The sequence below is a fragment of the Mastigoproctus giganteus genome, chromosome 3 (assembly GCF_048544385.1).
Source record: "Mastigoproctus giganteus isolate SK-2022 chromosome 3, ASM4854438v1, whole genome shotgun sequence".
Lineage (NCBI taxonomy): Eukaryota > Metazoa > Arthropoda > Arachnida > Uropygi > Thelyphonidae > Mastigoproctus > Mastigoproctus giganteus.
In genome coordinates this window covers 160,090,587-160,101,167 of record NC_143577.1, presented here as the reverse complement: position 1 = coordinate 160,101,167, position 10,581 = coordinate 160,090,587, and the positions used below count along the sequence as shown (strand labels likewise).

Genomic DNA, 10,581 nt, shown 5'->3' with positions numbered 1-10,581 from the left:
AAATAACAGTGAATATATAAAATAATAGAGTACATAACTATGAAAAAATTATGAGCATTTAGAGTTTGAAGTTGTTTGATTGGAAATTGGGAGAGGCATATGGATGAATATATATCCCCCCCCCCTTTGTGAATGGTGATTGTAGTTTTGACCAATTAAAGCTCTGTAAATTATACATTATCATCTAGGTCAATATGATGAGTAACATTTTAAGGTATACAGTTATGTATGGTCTTTGTAAAATACATTCCTCTCTTCTGTTGAAGAATGGGAGGGCTTTAATTCTTTCCATCCCCCAAACTGCACAAGTGAAAGTTTTATACAAATTTTCTTTAATAGAGCATTTCATTTTTTTTTTATGGGTTGTGGTACAAACAGTGCAGGTTGGGTTTGGGTGAAGTTCAAGTTACTGCAGGTGTGGGTTCAATACAGTGGCCCCACATGATTACTTAACAAAGGTGATTACTTAACAAAGTTTAACAAAGGTGATGTAAAAAAAATTATTTTTTCTATTTTCACTGAATTCAAAATGAACTATTATGATTTGCTAAACTTAATTAAAAAATATTGAATGAAAATAAACAAGAGAAATAAACAAGAAATAAACAATGAATGACTTTAAAAATTCTAAAAAATATGATAATATAGTTTTTATCATATTTTTTAGAATTTTTAAAGTCATTCATTCCCCACAATGAAACCCAGATACTTGTGCCGTGTCCAGAAAACACGTGACCATCTTTATTTTTGTTAGCTGTTTGTATTTTGCTGGCAAAGCCAAAACTCTACAGCAAGATTAGAGATTTGTTGCTGGCACCTCACGCATTCCATGTGGGAATGAGAATTGCTTAGAAGGAAGATAGATGCTTTTGCTTGCCTGGTGTCTGTTACACACCAGACCAAAAAATTAATGTCTCACAGTTTGAAATATATTTAAATGAAAACAGCAAAAACAGAAAATACTGCATAACCAGTTTGAGAACATTGGTGAAGTACATGGAAGGATTTGATTTTATTTACAACTATTTTAAAAAACCAGATGTTAACACAGAAAAATTTTAAGTGGCAACTGTCAGATGCCATACCAGCAACAGAAAATTAAAGAAATGAAATAGCAGATGAAGCAACAAATTTAGTTTCTTCCTTCAATGGCTACAATTTTTTGATTTTGTATATGGATTATAAAAACCTCATTTAATTGCGTCTCCCTTTCAACATACTTTATTAGATCAAATATGAAAATATGACACACCAGTTTCTTCAAAGCCTATAAAGAATTAACATTAACTGGACTGCACATATGGCATACTGATCTGACCCATTCCTGTATCATGTGAGATGAAAATCAGTCCTTGCACAATTTCTCCATCAATTCAGTGTGTTCAAATAAGTTGTCTAATTTTCAGCAGTAGATGGCAAAACATTCTTACAGCTTTAAGAAATACAGCTGAACCCTACACACTCAAAACTTGGCAGACAGTAATATACTGTAGTATTAGATATTTTCACTTTCTTACAGTTAATAAATCTTGATTTCTTTTAAAAAGATATCCTTATGCAGTCAAACAACATAACCAGTTGACGTCAGTTATATCATTTTGATTATAATTATGAATGTCTAATATGGAGAGAGAATGATTCAACAGTTTTATCTTGCTTCTTTTTTTTTTAATACTAGGCTTAGTTGCCACTGCCACAAAATTACATATAAACTAAACATCCACTAGCTATTTGTTTCAAAAATATTTAATGTTTCATAACTATATTGAAAATAAGGATTTTATGTGTGTGTGTATAAACAATTGCAGAAATGAACCGCTTGCTGTTTAATTCCATAGCACAAATTCTTAAATGAAAAAAATAAATAAATAAATAAGCTTGTTATCCCCAGTGAACCAAAATCAATGGCTCTAATTTTGGTTCATTTGAAAAGAGAATCACCAGAACTAAAAGATTGAGAAACACTACCTTATAAGTTTTTAAAATAATATTCTAAATTTTTTTTGACCATTTGGTGGCTATAAATAACTAAATTGTCTTAAACACTTCTTTTATTCCAAATTTATTTGTTATATTTTTGAAAAGTAATTTTTTACAAGTTTGTCATTATTTTGACCTCACCATTGGGATTTATGTATTGTTAAAAAACACATAAATTTACTAATTATATTTATATATAAATAAATATTTATGTATATTTATTTAGATTTACATGTAACTTACATTGGTGGAAGGATAATAGATAAGTACTATATTTTCTGTTTTCCTTTCAATATATTATGAATTACAAGACTCATTAATTTTTTGTTTTTCATTTAGGAGGTGAGCAAAAGCATCTTTCTTCTAGACAATTCCCATTCCCACAGGTATTTGTCAGATGTCAGCAAATGGTGTTTGACCTTGCAGTAGAACTTTAGTTTTGCTGACTAAATGCAAACAGCTAAAAAAAAATACAGATATTGATGTTGCACCTGCCAAATGTTAGGCATTGAAACCTTTGTTTTAATGCAGAGGTGAGTGTCCTTGAAAATTCCAAAAAATACATAAAAGCTTTATTCATTATTATTATTATGGTTACCCTCATTTATTTTCATTTTATATTTTTTAATTGAGTTTATTAGCAAATCATAATTAATATATCGCCATTTTCAATTCAGTTAAAAATTAAATAGATCTTTATTTGTCCTACCATATAAATATACCAGTGTATATTTATGTGCTAGGACAATAAATATACATTGGTAAGTGATAAATTCTCTTCATAGCAGAACATCTGTTAAACTGAGGCGGGTTGAAAGCACATAAAATAAACTACAAAACAGCTCATTTTTTCTCTTTAAAGAAATACATTTAGAGAAAGTATTAAAGAAAAAAATTCTGAAACTTTCTTTTTAAGTGAAGTGGTCTAGCATAAGTGCTAACTAGGCCTCAGTGATAGAAGAGTAATATGTGATTGATCACCCATTTAAAAGAGGGCTCATATGAAATTCTGTTTCCAACCAGCCGACCGGGCTAGCCGAGTGGGTAAAGTACCTGCCCGGCAACCCAAAGGTCGCGGGTTTGATTCCCGCCTCGGGATTGGATCAAAGTACTGCAAAAACCTTGGGAGGTGCAATATGGCCACAGAAGCCGATGCGCCAACAACTATCAAATCAAAAAAAAATCAAAATGTTTCCAACCAAAGGAGCCGATTTCGAAATTTATTAAGTGAGCTGGTAATTTTTTTTTTTTCATCACTCCCACTTTAATGATAGTGGTAGCCTACATAAATATGCCTTCAAATGCTACCATAGCTGGTTCTCACACCACGGTCATTTGCTAGTGCACCTGCCAGCAGCCAAGAGTGCCTTGCAACACATGGAGAGAGAGAGAGAGAGATCATTTTCAAATCACTTCTGGATAATCCCAGATGCTGTAAAAGTCTAGCAGAGGCCTGACACCAAACTTCTCTGTAGTTTAGAGTAATTGTGGAAACTAAAGGCACAGTTCCAAAGTGATTATTGATTTGCTGCTTAAGACTGATGTTTCCATCATACTTTCTCTTCTTTAAGTGATGAGATAGCCTCTAACAAATATTCTGAACCGACTACTTGGGTATCTATGAGGTATCGGACACCATCCTTTACACAGAGGAGATCGAGCTTTCTCAAATCCTCTGTAGTGGTTGGTATACAGAGGCTCTAGAATAGTCAACAACCTTTTTGACACAACCAGTTGTTTACAAAACTTACAACTGCATCGTGCCTTTTAGTGTGCATACCATGGGACCGGTGGCACTGCAAGGCAACAGGAACCAGAGTTTCAATAGCATTACACCCAGCCCTACAAGATCGATGTAATGATCTCCCTCTTGATGTTCTGGAGAGGGTAGGAGGGCATTTATATGGGTCTTGACCAGATCAACAAAAGCATGACCAGCCAAGAGCCAGGTCCCATCTCTGACCCATTGATGCTGAACCGGAACTTGTTGACTCCTCCAGAGCCTGTCCATCAAACGAATTGTAAAGGAATGTCTCCCAATGTTCTCTCAACTTGCCTTTAGAATTAATAACGTTCCTGCCGTCCACTTGAAGGCTTTGCATTTCTCACCTTGTCCTTCAGGGCAGAAGAGGAGGCAATAGCCTGAATCAATAGGGAGGAAGAAAACTGCAGCTTCTCAAGATGTTTCTGCTTAAGGATTGGGACTACCCACCGAAAGGAGGGCAGTCCCAATCCCCCCAGCAGAAACATCTGCATAAAGATAAGTTACAACATCTTTGGATAAACTTAACCATCTCTTCACCGCCAATCTAACCTGCACATCGAAAGCATTCAACTGTCCAGTAGTAACTTTGCCCAGAACTAAACGATGGAAAAATCTGGGCATTAAGAAATATTTTAGAATAAACAATCTCCGTTGGGGTTTAAAATGGGCTTTACTCAACTTCCCCAATTGCAGGTTTAGATTGGCCCCAAACAACGTTTTCCCAGTTAGTGAGAACTCAACACCCAAATACTCCCACTTATTTAAGACTGTAAGCGAAGGCAGAATCTCCTCACCCAGAAAAAACCTCCTTGCTTGGACCTTCACCTTCTTCTTCTCCAGCCCAGAAAGAAGGATGAAGACTGTCCATGATTTATCTAAGTTGATAAGTAAACCTCTCTTATTCAAGAAAATATTAGCTATCTAGAAGGCACTGAAGACCTGTTGAGGTGTTGGCTGTGAAAACGAGGTTGTCAGCAAATGCCAGTCTTTACATTATGCTCCAAAAGGGGGAAGCCTACATAATCTGGTAAACTCTTAACAACATATCAATTACCATGTTGAACAAGAGGGGACAGGGGATCACCCTGTCTTACACCCTTGTAGGGTTAACACAATGACTTTTTCTAAGGAATCTCATTACAGTACTTGAAGAGTTATATAGCACCTTCACATAATTTAGAAATGACATGGGTACATGATACCTCTGAAGAGCTTTTATAACAGCAGGATGGGCCACAGAGTTGAAATCTCTTTTTTATATTGAGTTGCAAGATACAGATGGCGAAAATTCTTCTTAATGTTCTCTGTGGTCCCATCAATCAGAACAAAAGTTCTCCGTCGAGAATCCAACTTGATAATTGTAGACAGACGGGACACTAGTATCTTATGATATGTCCTTATAACAGAAGAAACTGAAATTGGTCTATACTCAGAGGAACTAGAAGGATTCTTCTTCAGAATAAAAACCGTGTGCTCGGTATAAAGATTTGTTGCATGTGATCCATAAGAACACATGCAACAAATCGATGAGCACCTAAGTTGGAGACACCTAATAAAGTGGGGCACTGAAGAGCTTCTGTTGAGGCACCTAATTGGACTTCAGTGATAGAAGAGTAATATGTGATTGTTCATCCATTTAAAGGAGGCTTCATATGAAATTCTGTTGATAACCAAAGGAGCTGATTGCAAAATTTATTAAGTGGGCTGGTAATATATGGTAATACAATTCTATCTCCCGCTGAGTTCATCCTGGAAGTGTACACTAGCTTTAGAACATATCCAATATACAAATGTGAAAGAATGTGTTTCTTTTTTCTCCCAGCAAATCTAAATAATTTGAAGTAGCATATATAAATAAAAAAATAGGAAATGAGGCTCTAAAAGAGTTGGTTTATTTCCACACAGTATCAAAAAAAAAAAAAAAAACAGTATAAAAAAAAAAAAAAGGAAGATAACATGGCACTAGTTATTTGCAAAATAATTGTGATCAACGCAAAAAGCAAATATTACGAAACAGTTCCATTCCACATTACAATTAAAATCATAATTTCAAGATAATACTATTGAATATTGTGCTTTACTCAGCAGTTTTAGCATCAAAAATTATTACTTGACAATATCAGTTGTAGAATGATGCTTTAATTTATAGTCTGATACCAACAGCATTGGTCAGCTTTGATAACCATAAGCAGGACAGTTTCTTAGTATAAGTTGAGGCATTACAAAAGGTAAAAAATAATAATAATAATAATAAAAATAAATAAATTAATTAACAATCTTGTTTTTCAGTTTTTTTTATAAACGCCAGCATACTGTTGAGTTTAATTTACTGGGTCATTTTGACCCAGGCCTACAATTATTATTATTAGCCATATGGTGCAAGGAAGCCTGAGGCTTTTTCTGCACTAGCCAAAAAAAAATTTCTGAGTTACCCTGAAAGAGAATCAGAAGTAGAAGGGAATCACCAAGAAGAGAAGAATGATGCTATCCAGCTCAGGACCCTGGGTGTGTAACAAGAGTGTTACACCTTAACCATTCAGCCACCCTGGCCAAATGGTTAGATGCGAGACCCTGCCAAGATGGTTGTTGTTGTTATTTGGTTTTTAGGAGCATTAGCAACTAAGGCCATATTGCTCCGGGATATGCGGTGGTCATTCCCTGAATGACCTTTCCGCATCCTCCGTATTTGGTGGTGACGGGCTCGAACCCCGGTCTAATCAAGAAGCGTGTGCTACGCACTGCTGCTCCTTCCCACCTGGCTACGGAGGCGCCTGCCAAGATGGCCCTAAGGCAGTAAAAGTTGATTGACATATGGATGTCTTTGATAATGTTGCCCATTTGGGAGTTTCGACTCTAGTTAGGAACTTAGTTAAAAACCAATCTAATTTTTTTATTTAAATTAGTGTTGCAGCATATTGATAAGAGTGTATATTTAGTGCATAGTGACCATTCATCCTGCTGCCCACTTAACTCTGCAAAAGTCCTTTTTAATGAATTCATTATAGTGACATTTCACCATAGTTACACGGTTGCATAGAACTGTCCTCAACTAAAGGGAAAATCCATGATGCTACACAGTAGAAGGCTACATTGTGATGTTTATTGCATTACTTTATTTATTGTTATTATATTCCAAACTTACTGATTTTAAATATAAATAAAAACATTTATAGCTAACTGTTCATTAACAAACCTTTATTTGCAATGCTTAGCATTTTAGTACAGTTTGAGTAAATTATTTATCTTTCATCTTTCTTACTAATTCAAAGCATGAACTTCAAAAAAGAAGTCTTGCTTATTTAAATCAGAAACTAACAAGACAAACACAACGAAGCATAATTTCATACACAATGAAGTCATTGTGTATGAAATTATGTTTATACAGTCTTATTCTGTGCCATTTTGAAATAAATAAGTAATAATAATAAATAAATCTTATTATATGTGTAAAAATTAAAATAATGTGCTATATGTTCAAGCAGGGTCAAAAAACATACTTACAAAGTTGTGAAGTTCTAGATTTAAAGTCCAATGTTTTACATTTGAATTTTTTTTATTTGTTTTTTTATGTTGACATCTTTATTTCTTAATTTAGTTTTTTTTTATATACTGGTTACCTGTATTTCTTTTGCTGTACTATATATAGAACTTTTTATGAAGATAATTTTTTCTCATATAGTATGTAAATTTTTGTTACAAATTTCATTTATCTTATTTATAATAATTATATAAAAAATTCTATTAATCTTAATTTATTTGTATAAAATAAGCCAAAAATTATGTTAGTAACGATTATTCACAAAATGCATTCCTGAAATTTTAATGTATTTCTATGGGACAGTGGGTCTTAATTTGCATGAATCTTTAAAAAAATAAATAAATAAAAATATACTATGGGAAATACATCCTTCAGCAGTGGTACTAACAGTGGTGTATCAGCGTACAGCAGTTAGGTAGTGCAGCTGCACCAGGGTCCTGAATTCAGTGTGTCCACAAGGAACAAAAAAAATAAAGTTGCATAATAAGTAATAAATTACATTGTACAATAGCCCAAGCTTGTAATGCTACATCACTGGCCACTAATTGCACATTTTGTGAAGCTATTTTAAGTGGTCGCAATGTATCACACTACAAATATGGGAATTCTGATAAGTCTAATAGTTACTTATTTTTAATGCAACGATCCAATTATCTGGTATGTGTGTGTTGCAATGCACTACTGATTAATGGGAGCAGTTTCACAAAATGGAAGGCCAATGCCTTTCATAATCTTCAAATATGAAGTCCAAGGATAGCGCTGGCAATGAAACTCTGGTTTAATGACAGAGCCTGTTCTATAAAAATGCCACACAATCAACAATTTCTTTTGCTGAACTCCATTATTTGGGTACCCCTTGTCTTCATGTCATGGGCGTAGAACGGAGTGATTGCACTGTCGAGGTCTGTGATTGGGTGATTAGTATTAATGCGTAATTTGTGTATCTGATTGTTTTATTGGATGTACATTTCATTCTGATTTGAAGAGAAAATACAAAATTATTATTTGCACATGAGTCGTTCTTGTTAGGCATCACCATTGTGCTGGTGCTGGATATTTTTCTGTGTTACTATGTGCTTGTGGCGATGGATGTTTGTGTGCTGCCATGTGCTTGTGATGGTGGATATTTTTCTGTGCTGCCATTTGTTTGCTTAGTGTGTTGCTTGCTATCGCCATTGTGTTGTTGTTGTTGGATATTTTTCTTTGCTGTGATTTTGGGAGAGATGCAAGCAAAAAAACTGTCGTTGGCCGTGGCCAGGACTCATGAGGTGAGTTTTCTTTGTACTGAAGTCACCACTGTTGTTTAGTGAAAGGAATATAAAGTAACACTTTGATATTTGCATTTATTCATAAATGAAATTTGTCACACATTTTTAATTATTACAATTCATTAAAACACTGAATATGAATTCCTGTTTTATACCAAGAGAGCCAACATTCCAGCAGTGCCATAAAATGTCACAGTAAAATGACAAACAACCAAATATTTACCTTTCTTGAAATTACAGAAATATTCACAAATTATATATAAAGAACTATTTAGGAGTTGATGATATACAGCCATGACAACACTAATAAGTTTGCTAAACAGTTAAATTAAAGAATAAAATCGAAAATTGGTCGAATACATAAGTTCGAAATTACTCCACAATGTAAGTGGTAACTTGTTTTTTTTTTTCAAACAAAAATAAGCAAAATTAACTTTTACATTCTGCTAATCGCTTGACTACAAGCGCATCGATATTATTTTAATAACTGTGGGTGATCCAGCTGTAGTTAGAGATTATGGAAATTGCATGAAATAAAGCTTACTCTCCACCCCTCCCCATATATGTTTATTACCGGGCGATATGGAAATTGAATTTTTGACATTGTTCAGTGTGCCTTTATTATACAGCTATCTCATTTAAGATAAATCTGCCTATACGTTATAAACTTAAACGAACAAGAGCACACATATAATGGTCGTGACACAAATGATTACAGAAAATGGCATCCACGTCTTCAAGAAACTCCAAACACTAACATACTTTCCATGTCTCAGCATTAAAATTGCGAGTTTTACCATATTCCAAGAACGGCGATCATAATGCATCAAATTCAGCGCCAAAGCTACGTGAGAGTGACAATTATCACAAAATAAGTTGTGCATGTGATGAAAGTATTCTTCCGATGATTCTGCAACAGCCCGATCCCAGCCATGCGGCCCAGCTTGTGCTAGACATGGATTCAACTGCCAATATTTTGTTGGATTTCCAAATGCCATGTTATCTTCGGACACAAAGTAGGGTCCAGCAAAATCACGAATTATTCCAGTTGACGTAGCAATACCCATATGCCCGATAACAGGCAACAGCCATGTCAATATAGGAATAGGGGTCCATACAATCGAAAAAGGATAACGTATTCGCTCATTATCAATGACATATTTACCCATTGAATTAAATTCGAGGTCTCTTGTTTTACTGTCTTCTAGTGTATTATCATTTAACTGCATACCGTTTTAAAAAACTGTGGTGCAGATTTATACAAAGATAAATACATCCAATAACTTAACTACGCTTAAAACGACTGAAAGACACACTAATTTAGGGGGAAAAGTAACATTTCCAAAACTCAAATATTAGAACGGAAGTAAACAAAACAGTACTGCCACCTATTAAATTCACATAATTTTTTTTATTGATAATGCAACTTTTATGAGAACAAAAATTGCAGTACGAAACGAAACCACAATAATTAAAATAATTTTTATAATAATACCGTATTACAAGTACGAACCTCAGGTAGTACTAAAATCTCCTACTCACAAAGTATACTGCTAATACTGGGACCGCGCCTTAATAACGAACAAGACATAACCCTCATCGACAGGAAGGAAATAGCTATCTATTTGAGCGACATAGCGGTGCCCGTCCAGCAACCTCTAGAAAACCTAAGAGGAAAAGATCAGGAAGTATGCAGACCTAAGACAAGAAGTCAAAGAAATATGGCATCCCGATCACTGTGTCAACCACCGACATGGTGACAAAGAGCCTATACAAGAAACTAGCAGCAACAGTCTTCCCAGAGAACACTTTCAAGGAACTCCAGAAAGCCGCAATCCTGAACACCTGTAGGATAGTCGGACGGTTCTTCGACCAACAGTAATTTTTTCATTTTTTCTTAAATTTATTTCATACAATTACCAAATCATTCAAGAACACAATCATACAAATGCAGACAGGCTGCCAGGGCAGGTCATGGGGTTTTGTCAATGATATATATAGGAATTTTCCTAGCAGAGAGAAGGAGGTGA

At 34.6% G+C, this 10,581-nt stretch overlaps 1 protein-coding gene across 1 annotated transcript; it reads right to left on the bottom strand.

Annotated features, from left to right (window-relative positions):
• Positions 1-8,669: 8,669 nt before the first annotated feature.
• Positions 8,670-9,882, bottom strand: LOC150088363 (transmembrane protein 222). Its single transcript, XM_090370743.1, has one exon. It carries the CDS (start codon positions 9,778-9,780, stop codon positions 9,220-9,222), a length of 561 nt encoding a protein of 186 aa, XP_090226869.1. The 5' UTR covers positions 9,781-9,882; the 3' UTR covers positions 8,670-9,219.
• Positions 9,883-10,581: the final 699 nt, after the last annotated feature.

Excerpts from the sequence above, each read along its gene's own strand:
- LOC150088363 (XM_090370743.1), bottom strand. The coding sequence starts at position 9,780 with ATGCAGTTAAATGATAATACACTAGAAGACAGTAAAACAAGAGACCTC.